Source organism: Nerophis lumbriciformis, linkage group LG11 (genome assembly GCF_033978685.3).
Source record: "Nerophis lumbriciformis linkage group LG11, RoL_Nlum_v2.1, whole genome shotgun sequence".
In the NCBI taxonomy this organism is placed as follows: Eukaryota; Metazoa; Chordata; class Actinopteri; order Syngnathiformes; family Syngnathidae; genus Nerophis; species Nerophis lumbriciformis.
This window is the reverse complement of record NC_084558.2, coordinates 10,279,865-10,299,367: the sequence shown is the minus strand read 5'-3', so window position 1 is coordinate 10,299,367 and position 19,503 is coordinate 10,279,865. Positions and strand designations below refer to the sequence as shown.

Genomic DNA, 19,503 nt, shown 5'->3' with positions numbered 1-19,503 from the left:
GTGTTCCAAAATTTTCTGGTTTTTTTTGTTTTTGTTTTTGTTTGTTTGTTTGTTTTCTCAGTGTACATGAATGAAGGTGTGTGTTGCTGGACCCGACTTGGACATTATCTGGACTGGACCTGCTTTAAAAAAAAAAAAAAAAAACCTTTAAACAAAGCTAATTTCATTTACAGCCAGGTATGGTGAAGATAAGGTCCTTTCTTTCTTTTTTTATTTATTTATTTTATTTTTATTTTTTTATAGATAGGATAAGTAAATATTTTCTTGGATAAAGAGGAAAGTAAACAATATAAAAATAATTACATAAGGGAGAAAAGGGAAAGAAAAAATAGTAATTAAATGAAAATGTTAGTGGACCAGCAGCACAAACAATCAAGTGTGCTTCAGGGACTGTGTTGTGTCCCTTGCAGAAGTGTTGTCCATGTTGTGGAAACCAGAATATTGTTGGCAGAAAGAAACAACCCCTTTTGTGTGAGTGGGTGTGTGTGAGTGTGAATAGGGGAGGGAGGGTTTTTTTTTCTGGGTTGATGCACTAGTTGAAAGTGTATCGTGTGTTTTTTTCTATGTTGATTTAATAATAAAAAATAAAAATATTTGACCGTACATTACCATATGTAATGTTGTCTGTTGTAAACACATCAATGCCATCATCATTTATTCTTAATAGTCCAATTGTTGTTGTTGTTTTGTATGGGTGTGTGCGTTATATTTTATAAGAGTCAATAAAAATAACTTTAAAAGAAAATAATAATACTAATAAAAGTACAATGTTTGGATAGAATTGTTATTTTTTATTTTTTCGCAGCATTTACACGATAAAACATTTTTAACAACAGTGTGTTGGGCGTGGAAACACGACGCTTCACCGGCGGAAATGGGCGGGACTTCCGGTTTGTTTGCCGTCTCTCTAAACCGGTGCGGAAGTCGAGTTGACTCGACTTGGAAGGTCAGAGTTTATTTGGTCAAAGCTATTTTTATACATGGACATGGTGTAACTTAGCTTTTTGAATCACAACCCTAAGGAGGGTTTGGACTTATTTCCTGGTAGAAAACGCAACTTTTATGACCGTGACCACAAAATAAATAGCGTGTATATATTTCGGTCTCCTCATGTCCGGGTCTAAATGCGCGCGACTGAGCGGACAGTTGGTCCGACAAGTGGTGGACTCGGTGGACTGCGTCCTGTTCGACTGCGACGGCGTCATCTGGCGGGGGGACAAGGCCATCCCTGGCGCCCCTCAGGTGGTCAAACTACTCAAGCAACATGGCAAGAGAGTCTTCTTCGTCACCAACAACAGCACCAAGACGAGGAAGATGTACGCGGACAAAATGTCCACGCTGGGCTTCGACGTGACCGAGGACGAGGTGTTCGGGACGGCGTACTGCTCCGCCGTGTACCTGCAGACGGTGTGCAAGCTGCAGGGTAAAGTCTACCTCGTCGGCAGCGACGCCATGAAGCAGGAGCTGGAGGCGGTGGGGATCCAGCAGACCGGCCTGGGACCGGACCACATCTCCGGGAAGCAGACCGACTGGGCTAGGGTGGCGCTGGACCCGGAGGTGAAGGCTGTGTTGGTGGGTTTTGATGAACATTTCAGCTACATGAAGCTCAACCGAGCCTTGCAGTACATCACCAGGTCGGAGTGTTTGTTTGTGGGGACAAACAGGGATTCCAGGCTGCCCCTGGAGGGGGGAACCGCTGTCCCAGGTAGGGAGAACTCAATGCATGATCCTCAAACTTGAAAGTAAAAAAATGGGTTATACTTGTATAGCGCTTTTCTACCTTCAAGGTACTCAAAGCGCTTTGACACTATTTCCACATTCACCCATTCACACACACATTCCCACACTGATGACGGGAGTAAGGACACAGCGGGTGTGACGAGGTTCGTAGAAGGTGGGGATCGAACCACCTTCTCAGGTTGCTGGCACGGCAACTCTCCCAACCGCGCCACGCCGTCCCCAAAGTACACTATAGAGTACGGATGTCCAACTCATCGTTTAAGGTCGCTCACGACATAATTTTGTGTGGTCAGCCAAATCATTATATCATGGCCTGCCTCAACATTTATGTCGGAGGCGGAGGCGGGGGAAGCTATTTCTGCTTAAATAAATGATAAATGGGTTATACTTGTATAGCGCTTTTCTACCTTCAAGGTACTCAAAGCGCTTTGACACTATTTCCACATTCACCCATTCACACACACATTCCCACACTGATGAGATCATTATTCATGCGTTCGTTACGTCTCGTCTCGACTACTGTAACGTATTATTTTCGGGTCTCCCTATGTCTAGCATTAAAAAATTACAGTTGGTACAAAATGCGGCTGCTAGACTTTTGACAAGAACAAGAAAGTTTGATCATATTACGCCTATACTGGCTCACCTGCACTGGCTTCCTGTGCACTTAAGATGTGACTTTAAGGTTTTACTACTTACGTATAAAATACTACACGGTCTAGCTCCGTCCTATCTTGTCGATTGCATTGTACCATATGTCCCGGCAAGAAATCTGCGTTCAAAGAACTCCGGCTTATTAGTGATTCCCAGAGCCCAAAAAAAGTCTGCGGGCTATAGAGCGTTTTCTATTCGGGCTCCAGTACTATGGAATGCCCTCCCGGTAACAATTAGAGATGCTACCTCAGTAGAAGCATTTAAGTCCCATCTTAAAACTCATTTGTATACTCTAGCCTTTAAATAGCCCCCCTGTTAGACCAGTTGATCTGCCGTTTCTTTTCTTTTCTCCTCTGCTCCCCTTTTCCTTGAGGGGGGCGGGGGGGGGGGGGCACAGGTCCGGTGGCCATGGATGAAGTGCTGGCTGTCCAGAGTCGGGACCCGGGGTGGACCGCTCGCCTGTGCATCGGCTGGGAACATCTCTGCGCTGCTGACCCGTCTCCGCTCGGGATGGTGTCCTGCTGGCCCCACTATGGACTGGACTCTTACTATTATGTTGGATCCACTATGGACTGGACTCTCACAATATTATGTCAGACCCACTCGACATCCATTGCTTTCGGTCTCCCCTAGAGGGGGGGGGGGTTACCCACATATGCGGTCCTCTCCAAGGTTTCTCATAGTCATTCACATCGACGTCCCACTGGGGTGAGTTTTTCCTTGCCCGTATGTGGGCTTTGTACCGAGGATGTCGTTGTGGCTTGTGTAGCCCTTTGAGACACTTGTGATTTAGGTCTATATAAATAAAGATTGATTGATTGATTGATTGATGACGGGAGTAAGGACACAGCGGATGTGACGAGGTTCGTAGAAGGTGGGGATCGGACCAGGAACCCTCAGGTTGCTGGTACGGCAACTCTCCCAACTGCGCCACGCCGTCCCCAAAGTACACTATAGAGTACGGATGTCCAACTCATCGTTTAAGGTCGCTCACGACATAATTTTGTGTGGTCAGCCAAATCATTATATCACGGCCTGCCTCAACATGTATGTGGCATGTAAAAGGCTGGAGGCGGGGGAAGCTATTTCTGCTTAAATAAATGATAAATGGGTTATACTTGTATAGCGCTTTTCTACCTTCAAGGTACTCAAAGCGCTTTGACAGTATTTCCACATTCACCCATTCACACACACATTCACACACTGATGGCGGGAGCTGCCATGCAAGGCGCTAACCAGCAGCCATCAGGAGCAAGGGGTGAAGTGAAGTGTCTTGCCCAAGGACACAACGGATGTGACTAGGATGGTAGAAGGTGGGGATTGAACCCCAGTAACCAGCAACCCTCCGATTGCTGGCACGGCCACTCTACCAACTTCGCCACACCGTCCCTGATATATTAGTTCTTTCAATTTTGACATCCAACTGCATGCAACTTTGATAATATCTGATCATGCAACTACAAAACCCAAAACCAGTGAAGTTGGCACGTTGTGTAATTCGTAAATAAAAATTTAATACAATGATTTGCAAATCCTTTTCAACCTATATTCAATTGAATAGACCGCAAAGACAAGATGTTTAACGTTCAAACTGGAAAACATTTGGAATTTGATGCCTGCAACCTGTTTCAAAAAAGCTGGCACGAGTGGCAAAAAAGACTGAGAAAGTTGAGGAATGCTCATCAAACACTTATTTGGAACATCCCACAGGTGAACAGGCTAATTGGGAACCGGTGGGTACCATGTTTGGGTATAAAAGCGGCTTCCAGTCATTCACAAACAAGGATGGGGCGAGGGTCACCACTTTGTGAACAAATGCGTGAGCAAATAGTTTAAGAACAACATTTCTCAACCAGTTATTGCAAGAAATTTAGGGATTTCACCATCTATGGCCCGTAATATCCTCAATAGGTTCAGAGAATCTGGAGAAACTCACTGCACATAAGCAGCCAGGCCGAAAACCAACATTGAATGCCCGTGACCTTCGATCTGCATCAAAACCGACATCAGTTTGTAAAGGATATCACCACATGGGCTCATGGAACACTTCAGAAAACCACTGTCAGTAACTACAGTGGGTCGCTACATCTGTAAGTGCAAGTTAAAACTCTACTATGCAAAGCGAAATGCCATTTATCAACAACACCCAGAAACGCTGCCGGCTTCGCTGGGCCCGAGCTCATCTAAGTTGGACTGATGCAAAGTGGAAAAGTGCTGGTCTGACGAGTCCATATTTAAAATTGTTTTTTGAAACTGTGCACGTCGTGTCCTTCGGACCAAAAAGGAAAATAACCATCTGGACTGTTATAGGCGCAAAGTTCAAAAGTCAGCATCTGTGATGGTATGGGGGTGTATTAGTGCCCAAGGCATGGGTAACTTACACATATGTGAAGGCACTATTCATGCTGAAAGGTACATACAGGTTTTGGAACAACATATTTTGCCATCCAAGCAAAGTTATCATGGACGTCCCTGCTTATTTCAGCAAGACAATGCCAAGTCACGTGTTACCACAGCATGGCTTCATAGTAAAAGAGTGCGGGTACTAGACTGGCCTGCCTGTAGTCCAGACCTGTCTCCCATTGAAAATGTGTGGCGCATTATGAAGCCTAAAATACCACAACAGAGAGACCCCAGACTGTTGAACAACTTAAGCTGTAAATCAAGCAAGAATGGGAAAGAATTCCACCTGAAGAGCTTCAAAATTGGTCTCCTCAGTTCCCAAACGTTTACTGAGTGATGTTAAAAGGAAAGGCCATGTAACACAGTGGTAAAATATGACCCTGTGCAAACTTTTTTGCAATGTGTTGCTGCCATTAAATTCTAAGTTAAAAAAATTCTCAGTTCGAACAATAAATATCTTGTCTTTGCAGTCTATTCAATTGAATATAAGTTGAAAAGGATTTGCAAATCATTGTATTCTGTTTTTATTTAAGAATTACACAACGTGCCAACGTCACTGGTTTTGGGTTTCGTAGATACTCCAAGCATTTGTTTATGTTTATTAAAAAATACTACTTAAACATCTGTTTGTCAACTTGACCTATGATTTCAAAGCAAGTTATCCATTAATCTGTACGTAAAAAATGTAATAATCAAAAACCGTTGCTTTTGCAAATTGTGTAACGAGGCTAATTCCTGTACATTCATATACATTTAGTGTTACAACCGGCAGCCATAATTGCAATGTAGCCTATGAAAGCGAGTTTGACAACCCTGTTACAGAAACAGAATTAGTGTCTCCTATTTGCATTGCAATCTTTTCAAAAGCCTGGTAAACAAGCACTGAAAACAATGCTGCTATTGCGACAAGTCGTTCTTTGGTCTTGTCCCAACCACTTGATATTTCGCCATCTACCGGTACTTTAAAACTGGTATTTGTGAATGAAGCAACTCAAGCTGCAATGTGTTTCACTTTGTAAAGTTGCAAAGCAGGACAACAGATAGAATTGTGAGCTCCTCTGCACAAATATAGAAGAAGAATAACTAAAATGATGAAAAAGTGTACCGGTAGTTGTGGAGATAGTAGATAGCTTCTTTAAATAAACAAAGGAGCAAACGTTGATAAGTTCAGGACGTCTGACAATATCTAAATTAATAATAATAAAAAAAGAAGAAGAAATAGTAAGTAAAGGAGTAACATGAACATTGTACAGTATAATAATGAATATACAGTACTTATCAATGTATAAGGTGGGATATTACTCTGTATCCATCCATATAATTTACCCTCAGTTGCTGTTAGCAGAACACAATTCAAACTTTGCACACTTTTTTTATTTTACAAAACACATTTTGTCAACAATTGCTCACACATACCCAATTGTTTTTGTAAAAAGAATCTGCCAATGTGGCGACTTGTCCAGGGTTTCCCCCGCCTTCTGCCCGAGTGCAGCTGGGATAGGCTCCAGCACCCCCCGCAACCCCGAAAGGGACACGCGGTAGAAAATGGATGGATGTTACGATATGAAAATGTTATATTTTGGTTAATGTGACCAACATTTTGACGTTCGTTATCATTATCACAGCATTGTTGAATGTGTCTAAAACGTACTTATGCACACACTGAATTATTTTACCAAGTTTTACTTATAACAAAACAAATAAATGAATACATAATAAAGGGAAAAGCGGTAGAAAATGGATGGATGGATACGCAAGACACACACACTATGCACTTTTCTTGGCAGAAAAAAACCCATTATATATTGTTCTATTATTAGTTGAATTTTTACATGTTCAGTTCTTTTGTTTGAATATGTTTATGGGTGTTTAATGTCAAAGGCAAAACATGTGTTTGTTATGGGGAAAGATGTTCAGGTATTTTGTATTCATGTAAGCATTTGAGCTAGGTTTTCAAAGTGAGGTAATCAATCACGGGTCTACAAACATTTGAATTTGTGAAATAATTTTAAAATGTTTTAAAAATTTGTATCACGCTGTCCGTTATACAAATTCAAATTGCCGTGGTGGGTAGAGCAGCCGTGCCAGAAACTTGAGGGTTCCAGGTTCGCTCCCCGCCTCTTGCCATCCAAATCACTGCCGTTGGGTCTTTGGACAAGACACTTCACCCTTGCCCCCAGTGCCGCTCACACTGGTGAATGAATAATAGGTGGTGGTCGGAGGGGCCATAGGCACAAATTGGCAGCCACGCTTCCGTCAGTCTACCCCAGGGCAGCTGTGGCTACAAATGTAGCTTACCACCACCGAGTGTGAATGTGGAGTGAATGAGTGATGGGTTCTCACTTCTCTGTGAGCGCTTTGAGTATCTCGTTGAAAGAAAAGTGCTATATAAATCTAATCCATTATTATTATTACTAATCTTTGGGAATTTTATCACGGTTTATCATAACGGTAATCATTACTTCCCTAGTGCGTGAACAGCGTTTTAAAAATAAATCGGTGTATAGAAAATGGGCGGTTTACAGGCTGTCATGCGTATTTCCTGAAACTATATATTAGTCAATCTGAGGTCTGAGAAAAGTCATTGCCTTGAAAAGTTGCACTTGCAACAATAATATACCATAGTAAAATGTAGTTACTCCTATATAAAAAAAACAAAAACAATAGTTGCCCACACAGAGTTAATGTTTCCGTTGTATCTGTACTGTTCTGAACTCCTGTTTGTTGTTCTGGTGACTAAATGCTGCCTGTATGGAAGTCTGCATGCATGTGGTTTTACTGTAGACCACAAACTAGTTAAGATTTATTGAAGAGTGCTCCTGCTGGTCATAGACAAGTAGTGCATGTCAACAGATTAATCGGTTGCACACAATCAACCAAATTCTCAACCATGGTTCATCTTCCTGCCGCAGGAACTGGATGTCTGCTGCAAGCTGTCGAGACCGCAGCCCAGCGCCAGGCCGCCACGGTGGGCAAACCCAACCGCTTCATGTTTGACTGCGTGGCTTCTAAATTCGGCGTAGACCCCGGCCGCTGCCTGATGGTGGGCGATCGCCTGGACACGGACATCATGTTGGGCTCCAACTGCGGCCTGAAGACCCTCCTCACCCTCACCGGGGTCAGTACGCTGGCCGAGGCGGAAGCCATTCAGAAGAGCGGCTGCGCGGAGAGGCAGGGGATGGTGCCGGATTATTACGTGGAGAGCATCGCAGACCTTCTTCCAGCCCTGCAGGGATGAGACCACCAGGACTCATGCGGCACAGGAAATTGGCTAATCTAATCATAGTCTTCCATATTATCATCCCTATGACTACCAATGCTTTTGTGGCGTGATTAGAGGACACAAAAACTATATCTACACTAAATCATGTTAAGTTGGCCATCATGGATCAAATGAGCTAGAATTAAATGAGTACCAGTATTAAAATAAGATAGTTAGCTTTAGATTGATTTATATTTCCACATGTTCTACAAATATGTGAGAGACAAATAACAAAAGAAAGATAACATTTATGGAAGAAATTACTGTATTCTTTGGACTACAAGGTGCACAGTGCGGCCTATTACCCAGTGCACCTAACGTACCCGTTAATTCTGGTTGTGCTTACCGACCTCAAGGCAATTTTATTTGGTACATGGTGTAATATGTGCGGCCAGTAGGTGGCAGTCACACATAAGAGATACGTGTGGACTGCAGGTTGACTGACATCTGTTCAATAAATGACGCGAGCAAGTACCCGTAAGCAAACAACACCAGAACTTTGATGTTTCATTGAGAATATAGAACATTACACTTGGCGCTCAAAACTCTGTCAAAATGTTTTAGTACGACTTTGGTAAGCTACAAAGCCGCACCGCTTGATGGAAAGCAGAGTATTACAGATACCGTAGTCGTACGTACTGTGTTTCACCATATGGGTATTATTATGTGTATAAGGATAGGTAAAAGGTAAAACATAATCTATGCAACATTTTGACCAAAGAACCACCATTACATGTTATGTAGACCACAAGGAAGTGTTTTAAATGTAGAAAATAAAATCATAATATGACCGCTTTAATGCGCCTTATAATCTGGTGCGCCCTATGGTCCGAAAAATACAGTAATATGTTTAATTGTAGCCCTTTACAGTGAAATGAACCACATTTGGTATCTTACAGCAAAAGTATTTATATAAGATTAATTATTAAAATAAATTATTGTAGGTAGGAGACCACGGGGAAGACCCAGGGCACGGTGGAGAGACTATGTCTCCCGGTTGGCCCGGTAACTCCTCAGGATCCCCCGGGAAGAGACGGACAAAGTAGCTGGGGCGAGAGAAGTCTGTTCTTCTCAGCTTAGGCTGCTGCCCCCGCGACCCGACTTCGGATAAGAGGAAGAAGATAGTATTTAATTCGAAATATTAAAATTGTTTTTGAAAAGGAAAATTTTTTGCCGAGATAAGTGAAACCTCATAGGGTGTTTTTTTGTTTTTAAAGTAATTTCTCGGTATAGTGTCAGTGTTCAATGTGTAAACTGTCCCGATTATTACCAGACAGTATTTTACTAACAAGAGACATACATGGGATGTCACCACTCTGATTAAACAACTAAAGGAAGCCAGCATCAATGTGGTATTTGGTCATGTGAGTGCGGTCAGCTGACAGGATAATGCAGTAAAAAGTTTATTTATCACAACAGAAAGTGATGTGATTATTCTTTGTAACCGCATGGCCGTCCCCTCACTCATATTGCCACCTAATAAATATTACAACGCTATTTTAATTTATTTTTCTGCGGGTTGTGTGTTTATAAAGACACATTCTGCTTTCATGCACTCAGGTGTTGCATGTCGCCTCTCTGCTGCTGAGAGATGTCTTCCATGCTGTGTGCCTTTGTCTATTGTCCTGGCTGCCAACTGTGTGCAATACACAAAGGGGAAATGCACCAAGAAATGTAGCCAAGTTCTTAATTCGGACCAGCACAAAAATTCTGTATGCGCCTGGATTTTTGTTAGTAACGGAGATGGAAGCTGCAATTCCCCATGTAACTGTTTTGTAAGAACGGCACCAATGCAATGTGCGGAGGAAGTCACACATATTCAGAGGCGAAATGTCATCTGTGTGCAAAGAATGGTTGTCACCATACCAGAAATTCAACTGTCGGTCTAGGGTGTACCCCGCCTTCTGCCCGAATGCAGCTGAGATGGGCTCCAGCACCACCCGCAACCCCAAAAGAGACACGCGGTAGAAAATGGATGGATACCGATATCTGTAAATGTTCAAACGTTCGATACTTATTCGTTACCATGAACCCATGTAGTTTTAAATTCACTATTTTATTTACATTTTTTATAATAACCTGTGTTTTCTAAACACTTAAATAAGTAAAGGTTGGGTTGCATGCTTCTGGAGGTTTTCTGCACGCTATGACAATGGGCTTGTGGTGGCAGATCTCCGCTTTCACTTGCACAGCAAATACTTCATGACCGCTATGGGGGCCAACTACTGAAATTAAGAACCCCACAAGTAGTTTTGTGACCTGTGCTTAAAATTTGTACCGGGCAACTCATTTTGGTACTAGGAGTGGGGTTCTGCTAATTGGGTTGTTTAGTTTAACTACCGGTAAAATAGTGGCAGTCATTTGGAGTATGAAATAAAAAAAAACTGCAGTGGTGATTATCTTCGGCTTGCTGGTAGAAAATCCACCTTGCTCAAAGAGACGCTGAGCCACCATTGCAACATTCACCTGCGGAAACCATCGGGAGGAAGCAATTCAATTTTCTATTCAATGTATTTATTTAGAATAGGGATAGCACATATGAATGAACATATATGTAATATGTAAATATGTCAGGTTTTAGCTAAGGCTAATTTCCGCCTGTAGTCCCCAGACAGTTTGGTGTATACACACAATCAAACAAAGAAAAGTCAGGATAACTACCACAGACTCAGAAACATTTAAGTAATATATATATATATATATTACTTAAATATATATATATATATATATATATATATGTCTACATATATATATATGTCTATATATATATATATATATATATATATAGCTATATATATATATATATATGTGTATGTGTGTATATATACAGTTGTGCTCATAAGTTTACATACCCTGGGAGAATTTATGATTTATTGGCCATTCTTCTGAGTATATGAATGATAACACAAAAACCTTTCTTCCACTCATGCTTAATGGTTGCGTGAAGCTATTTATTGGCAAACAACTGTGTTACTATTTTTAAATCAAAATGACAAAAGAAAGTACCCAAATGACCCTGATCAAAAGTTTACATACCCCAGTGACTTTGATCTGATAACATGCACAAAAGTTGACACAAACAGGTTTGAATGGCTAATCAAGGTTCCAATCCTCACCTGTGACCTGTTTGCTTGTAATTAATGTGTGTGTATAAAAGGTCAGTGAGTTTCTGGGCTTCTGACAGACCATTGCATCTTTCATCCAGTGCTGCACAGATGTTTCTGGATTCTGAGTCACGGGGAAGGCAAAATAATTGTCAAAGGATCTGCGAGAAAAGGTAATGGAACTGCATAAAACAGGAAAGGGGTACAAAAAGATATCCATGGAATTGAGAATGCCAATCAGCAGTGTTCAAACGCTGATTAACAAGTGGAAAATGAGGGGTTCAGGTAGACCAGCAAAGATTTCAGCCACAACTGCCAGGAAAATTGTTTGAGATGCAAAGAAAAATCCACAAATAACTTCAGCTGAAATACAGGACTCTCTGAAAAATTGTGGTGTTGCTGTTTCAAGATGCACAATAAGGAGGCACTTGAAGAAAAATGGGCTGCATGGTTGAGTCGCCAGAAGAAAGCCATCACTCCAAATAACTTTGTTCGAGAAGTTTTGAGGCTTGTCTCTGTGCTGTTTGGCGTAATGTAAGCGGGATACTTTGTGACATTTGCGCAGAAATGGCTTTCTTCTGGCGACTCGACCATGCAGCCCATTTTTCTTCAAGTGCCTCCTTATTGTGCATCTTGAAACAGCCACACTACAAATTTTCAGACAGTCCTGTATTTCAGCTGAAGTTATTTGTGGATTTTTCTTTGCATCTCGAACAATTTTCCTCCACCACTCTGTAACAAACGCACCCACGATCTCTGGGTATCGCTGCCACAGAGCTAATTAAGGAGTCACGGCTGATATTCAGCTGGGAACGTAATAAACAATAAATAAACACAAGACGTATGTCCTTCAGACACAACACAATTAGGCTTATTTTAATATAACACAAATCAACCCTACATAATAAATGACTTCCCCCTCCTGTCCATGGAACAAAATGCAACTTAACAGCATTCATTTGCAGAAGTTGGACTTCAGTGATGTCCGACTTCAATGATTACCTCTCAAAATACCATCATTAATGTCCCCACATGACCATTGCTGGAGAAATACCATACAGAAACACATTTACGCACTACTGGGCATTGAATCATCACCAACAGTGAAGAAAACGGCAATTAAAACATATATTATGTGGTACTGTCAAAATGTAAATAACAAAAAACGTGAAAAAATAAAATACTTGAACTCACAATTCGTAGCACCCATTCAACGCCATATAGCCCCTCGTAGTCGGTTGATTGAAGTGGAAATGGCGAGCATTTCCCCATTTCATCGCCGACATGGTCTCACAAGATGTAGTTTCTCTTTAAATATCCTTCTTGAAAATGGCCTTGCAAATATACAGGTAAAAGCCAGTAAATTAGAATATTTTGAAAAACTTGATTTATTTCAGTAATTGCATTCAAAAGGTGTAACTTGTACATTATATTTATTCATTGCACACAGACTGATGCATTCAAATGTTTATTTCATTTAATTTTGATGATTTGAAGTGGCAACAAATGAAAATCCAAAATTCCGTGTGTCACAAAATTAGAATATTACTTAAGGCTAATGCAAAAAAGGGAGTTTTAGAAATGTTGGCCAACTGAAAAGTATGAAAATGAAAAATATGAGCATGTGCAATACTCAATACTTGGTTGGAGCTCCTTTTGCCTCAATTACTGCGTTAATGCGGCGTGGCATGGAGTCGATGAGTTTCTGGCACTGCTCAGGTGTTATGAGAGCCCAGGTTGTTCTGATAGTGGCCTTCAACTCTTCTGCGTTTTTGGGTCTGGCATTCTGCATCTTCCTTTTCACAATACCCCACAGATTTTCTATGGGGCTAAGGTCAGGGGAGTTGGCGGGCCAATTTAGAACAGAAATACCATGGTCCGTAAACCAGGCACGGGTAGATTTTGCGCTGTGTGCAGGCGCCAAGTCCTGTTGGAACTTGAAATCTCCATCTCCATAGAGCAGGTCAGCAGCAGGAAGCATGAAGTGCTCTAAAACTTGCTGGTAGACGGCTGCGTTGACCCTGGATCTCAGGAAACAGAGTGGACCGACACCAGCAGATGACATGGCACCCCAAACCATCACCCAACCATGCAAATTTTGCATTTCCTTTGGAAATCGAGGTCCCAGAGTCTGGAGGAAGACAGGAGAGGCACAGGATCCACGTTGCCTGAAGTCTAGTGTAAAGTTTCCACCATCAGTGATGGTTTGGGGTGCCATGTCATCTGCTGGTGTCGGTCCACTCTGTTTCCCGAGATCCAGGGTCAACGCAGCCGTCTACCAGCAAGTTTTAGAGCACTTCATGCTTCCTGCTGCTGACCTGCTCTATGGAGATGGAGATTTCAAGTTCCAACAGGACTTGGCGCCTGCACACAGCGCAAAATCTACCCGTGCCTGGTTTACGGACCATGGTATTTCTGTTCTAAATTGGCCCGCCAACTCCCCTGACCTTAGCCCCATAGAAAATCTGTGGGGTATTGTGAAAAGGAAGATGCAGAATGCCAGACCCAAAAACGCAGAAGAGTTGAAGGCCACTATCAGAGCAACCTGGGCTCTCATAACACCTGAGCAGTGCCAGAAACTCATCGACTCCATGCCACGCCGCATTAACGCAGTAATTGAGGCAAAAGGAGCTCCAACCAAGTATTGAGTATTGTACATGCTCATATTTTTCATTTTCATACTTTTCAGTTGGCAAACATTTCTAAAAATCCCTTTTTTGTATTAGCCTTAAGTAATATTCAAATTTTGTGACACACGGAATTTTGGATTTTCATTTGTTGCCACTTCAAATCATCAAAATTAAATGAAATAAACATTTGAATGCATCAGTCTGTGTGCAATGAATAAATATAATGTACAAGTTACACCTTTTGAATGCAATTACTGAAATAAATCAAGTTTTTCAAAATATTCTAATTTACTGGCTTTTACCTGTATACTGTATCTGCCACCTAATCATTTTGTTCTCCTTCTTTGTGGGTCAACACTTCCTGCTAAATTGCAACTTGTGAATGGAGACTCACTTTGGAATGACAAGTGAGTATCCAATCACAGTCTCGTTAGCATCAGGCTACAAAGATGTGTGCCGTCCTGTTAGGCCAGCAGAGAAGGCCTTGCTGGCCCTGACGGCACACCACTTGTAATCTGTCATTATGCATCTGTCATGTTTCCATTAGGGATGTCCGATAATGGCTTTTTGCCGATATCCGATATTCCGATATTGTCCAACTCTTTAATTACCGATACCGATATCAACCGATATATACAGTCGTGGAATTAACACATTATTATGCCTAATTTGGACAACCAGGTATGGTGAAGATAAGGTACTTTTAAAAAAAAATTTATAAAATAAAATAAGATAAATAAATTAAAAACATTTTCTTGAATAAAAAAGAAAGTAAAACAATATAAAAACAGTTACATAGAAACTAGTAATTAATGAAAATTTGTAAAATTAACTGTTAAAGGTTAGTACTATTAGTGGACCAGCAGCACGCACAATCATGTGTGCTTACGGACTGTATCCCTTGCAGACTGTATTGATATATATTGATATATAATGTAGGAATCAGAATATTAATAACAGAAAGAAACAACCCTTTTGTGTGAATGAGTGTAAATGGGGGAGGAGGGTTTTTTGGGTTGGTGCACTAATTGTAAGTGTATCTTGTGTTTTTTATGTTGATTTAATAAAAAAAAAAAAAAAACGATACCGATAATTTAAAAAAACGATACCGTTAATTTCAGATATTAAATTTTAATGCATTTATCGTTATCGATGTCCGATATTATCGGACATCTCTAGTTTCCATGTAGGAGAAGCAGACATTTGGGCGTGGCTTGCGGCTGAGGGGCCTGGAATTGGTGGAAAATTGCTATTTCTGTAAATATTCATCTGTATACTTTGCAAGAGATTTAGCGCTCACATTTAGATTTAGAATTAAAATATAGGTTTGGATTCAACATTTACCACTCACATTTAAATTTTAAGATTTCCATCCATCTATTTTTTACCGCTTATTCCCTTCGGGGTCGCGTGGGGCGCTGGAGCCTATCTCAGCTACAATCGGGCGGGAGGCGGGGTACACCCTGGACAAGTCGCCACCTCATCGCAGGGCCAACACAGATAGACAGACAAGATTTATATTTATTATTTATTTAAAAAAGATTTATTATTATTTAGTTTGACTAGCTAAACACAGTGTAGCAAGTAACGCGCACGCTAATTAGAGCTTTTGAATGTAAACAAAGGTGGGCGGACTGATACAAATATCAACGCTAACACTACCGAGTAGTATAGTATCAGCTCGATACCACAGTGGTTAAATTAAGATTTTTTTTTAGTATCGAAAAAACATCTTGTTATTTGAAGTGTTGTTTACAAACTCAGGAAATAAGTCCCTGGATACTGGAAGACTTTAAGGGCAAACATTTTTAAATGAATTGATATTGTTACACAACCATCCTGTGTAGAGATGTCCGATAATATCAGCCTGCCGATACTATCGGCCGATAAATCCGTTACAATGTAATATCGGAAATTATCGGTATAGGTTGTTTTTTTTAATCGATATCGTTTTTAAAAATTTTTTTTTATTAAATCAACATAAAAAACACAAGATACACTTACAATTAGTGCACCAACCCAAAAAAACTCCCTCCCCCATTTACACTCATTCACACAAAAGGGTTGTTTATTTCTGTTATTAACATACTTGCCAACCCTCCCGGATTTTCCGGGAGACTCCCGAAATTCAGCGCCTCTCCCGAAAATCTCCCGGGACAAATTTTCTCCCGAAAATCTCCCGAAATTCGGACGGAGCTGGAAGCCACGCCCCCTCCAGCTCCATGTGGACCTGAGTGACGTGTCAACAGCCTGTATTCACGTCCGCTTTCCCACAATATAAACAACGTGCCTGCCCAATCATTATAACTGTAGAATGATGGAGGGCGAGTTCTTGGTTTCTTATGTGGGTTTATTGTTAGGCAGTTTCATTAACGTCCTTCCAGCGCGGCAACAACAGCAGTCATGTTTTATTCTACCGTAAAGCAGTTCGTCTGCCATAAACAGCAATGTTGTTGTAATATATTGAGTTGGAGGCAATAACCAGGCGAGGTGATGAAGTACGTCTCTTTACTGTAGACTTCAGAACAGACTCACACACTTGACGTCAGGTGCGCAACACCACGTAAATCGTTGGCCAACCAAAAAGTAACCCCAGTACGCTATAGCCAACATTCACCAGGAGATGGCAACAGACAAACATAGATCACTCTATTAAATTCCTCCCCTTTTAGAATTGTAGAAGTTACTCAAAATAAATAAACAACCCAACCAAAAAATGCAGTAGCTCAATTAAAAAACTGTACTTAAGCCAAATTCTTTTTTTTTTTTAGTACTGAACTCTTAACCCTCATTTGTAAACAATAACATGCTTATTATACAAACAGTATTTGTACACCTTTAACACAGATTTTTATACTGTCTTCAGAGATTCAGTTTTTTTGGTGGTACTCGAAACCTTTCTGGGTACCTGCGAAAGGGTGTTCAGCATGGTTAGAAAAATATTGACAGAGAATAGAACAAGGATGGACAATTCAACCCTTAACTCAACAATGAGTATATGAGTGTTATGTGTGTGTATATGTGTAAATAAATGAACACTGAAATTCAAGTATTTATTTTATTTATGTATATATATATATATATATATATATATATATATATAATAAAATAAATATATATATAGCTAGAATTCACTGAAAGTCAAGTATTTCTTATATATATATATATATATATATGAAATACTTGACTTGGTGAATTCTAGCTGTAAATATACTCCTCCCCTCTTAGACACGCCCCCGCCCCCCCCCCCCCCCCACCTCCCGAAATCGGAGGTCTCAAGGTTGGCAAGTATGGTTATTAATTTTCTGGTTCCTACATTATATATCAATATATATCAATACAGTCTGCAAGGGATGCAGTCCGTAAGCACACATGATTGTGCGTGCTGCTGGTCCACTAATAGTACTAACCTTTAACAGTTAATTTTACTCATTTTCATTCATTACTAGTTTCTATGTAACTGTTTTTATATTGTTTTACTTTCTGTTTTATTCAAGAAAATGTTTTTAATTTATTTAACTTATTTTATTTTATAAATGTTTTTTAAAAGTACCTTATCTTCACCATACCTGGTTGTCCAAATTAGGCATAATAATGTGTTAATTCATTCCACGACTGTATATATCGGTTGATATCGGTATCGGTTGATATCGGTAATTAAAGAGTTGGACAATATCGGATATCGGCAAAAAGCCATTATCGGACATCCCTAATCCTGTGTTTTTGTCTGATTATAATTGTGATCCAAAATGTAATTATTCAATGATCTTTGGATATTTCTCATTGCCAAGAGCTCAAACCACTCGTAAATGTTTTTGTGTCTGTATGCGGAGTAAAACTCTGGAACAAACTGGACTTACAACACAAGCAATGCTAAACTATTAATCGATTTAAACTACACTATATTGCCAAAAGTATTTGGCCACCTGCATTAATGAGGTCACACACTGATGTTGGTCGAGAAGGCCTGGCTCTCAGTCGCCGTTCTAATCCATCCCAAAGGTGTTCTATCGGGTTCAGGTCAGGACTCTGCGCAGGCCAGTCAAGTTCATCCACACCAGACTCTGTCATCCATGTCTTTATGGACCTTGCTTCGTGCATTGGTGCACAGTCATGTTGGAAGAGGAAGGGGGCCCGCTCCAAACTGTTCCGACAAGGTTGGGAGCATGGAATTGTCCACAATGTTTTGGCTAATTGGAAGGTCACATGATGTTTGGAGCTCTGTAGCAACTGACTGTGCAGAAAGTCGGCGACATTTTTGCACTATGCGCTGACCTCTCTCTGTCAGTTTACGTGGCCTACCACTTTGTGGCTGAGTTGCTGTTGTTCCCAAACTCTTCCATTTTCTTATAATAAAGCCGACAGTTGACTATGGAAATTTAACGACTGGATTTGTTGCACAGGTGGCATCCTATGACAGTTCCACGCCGGAAATCACTGAGCTCCTGAGAGCGGACCATTTATTCACAAATGTTAGTAGAAACAGTCTCCATGCCTAAGTGCTTGATTTGATACACCTGTGGCTGGGCCAAGTGATTAGGACACCTGATTCTCATCATTTGGATGGGTGGCCAAATACTTTTGGCAATATAGTGTATTATACAAACATTGGGTCTGGTTCAAATATAGAGATGAGGGTCTTTAATTTAATTTAACCTGCTGTTGTACTCGGTCTCTAAGTGTTAACATGTGCTCAATGTTTCCTTACCATTATTGCTATGTTGTCTATTACCATTGTTGGTATGTTCAATATTCCTACATTGTTGATACAAATTATTGTTACAGTGTAATAATTATTGTTACCTGTGGTAATGCCACCATGATACAACATTTGTATCATAATCCTTGAACAAAGTAACAGGAAAGCTCAAAGTATCAATCACTGAATGGAGAACTGGGGGTGGGATTAAATAAGTTATCTTCTTCTCACTCCCTTTCAGGCAAAACTGGATCATCATGCTTACATCAATCTGGGTATTATCTTCGACCCAACTCTCTCGTTTGAATCACACATTAAGAGTGTTACTAAAACGGCCTTCTTTCATCTCCGTAATATCGCTAAAATTCGTTCTATTTTATCCACTAGCGACGCCGAGATCATTATTCATGCGTTCGTTACGTCTCGTCTCGACTACTGTAACGTATTATTTTCGGGTCTCCCTATGTCTAGCATTAAAAAATTACAGTTGGTACAAAATGCGGCTGCTAGACTTTTGACAAGAACAAGAAAGTTTGATCATATTACGCCTATACTGGCTCACCTGCACTGGCTTCCTGTGCACTTAAGATGCGACTTTAAGGTTTTACTACTTACGTATAAAATACTACACGGTCTAGCTCCGTCCTATCTTGTCGATTGCATTGTACCATATGTCCCGGCAAGAAATCTGCGTTCAAAGAACTCCGGCTTATTAGTGATTCCCAGAGCCCAAAAAAAGTCTGCGGGCTATAGAGCGTTTTCTATTCGGGCTCCAGTACTATGGAATGCCCTCCCGGTAACAATTAGAGATGCTACCTCAGTAGAAGCATTTAAGTCCCATCTTAAAACTCATTTGTATACTCTAGCCTTTAAATAGCCCCCCTGTTAGACCAGTTGATCTGCCGTTTCTTTTCTTTTCTCCTCTGCTCCCCTTTTCCTTGAGGGGGGGGGGGGGGGGGGGGGGCACAGGTCCGGTGGCCATGGATGAAGTGCTGGCTGTCCAGAGTCGGG

At 40.8% G+C, this 19,503-nt stretch overlaps 1 protein-coding gene across 1 annotated transcript; it reads left to right on the top strand.

Moving 5' to 3' along the window:
* The first annotated feature begins 906 nt into the window (after positions 1-906).
* Positions 907-9,546, top strand: pgp (phosphoglycolate phosphatase). Its single transcript, XM_061967430.2, has 2 exons — positions 907-1,705; positions 7,710-9,546. The coding sequence occupies exons 1-2, from the start codon at positions 1,111-1,113 to the stop codon at positions 8,033-8,035; spliced, it is 921 nt and encodes a 306-aa protein (XP_061823414.1). The 5' UTR covers positions 907-1,110; the 3' UTR covers positions 8,036-9,546.
* Positions 9,547-19,503: the final 9,957 nt, after the last annotated feature.

What these genes read in the sequence shown, in the direction of transcription:
- pgp (XM_061967430.2), top strand. Translation starts at nt 1,111, where the DNA reads ATGTCCGGGTCTAAATGCGCGCGACTGAGCGGACAGTTGGTCCGACAA. An exon ending in GGGGGGAACCGCTGTCCCAG is followed by an intron (nt 1,706 to 7,709) that starts GTAGGGAGAACT and finishes TTCCTGCCGCAG; the next exon opens with GAACTGGATGTCTGCTGCAA.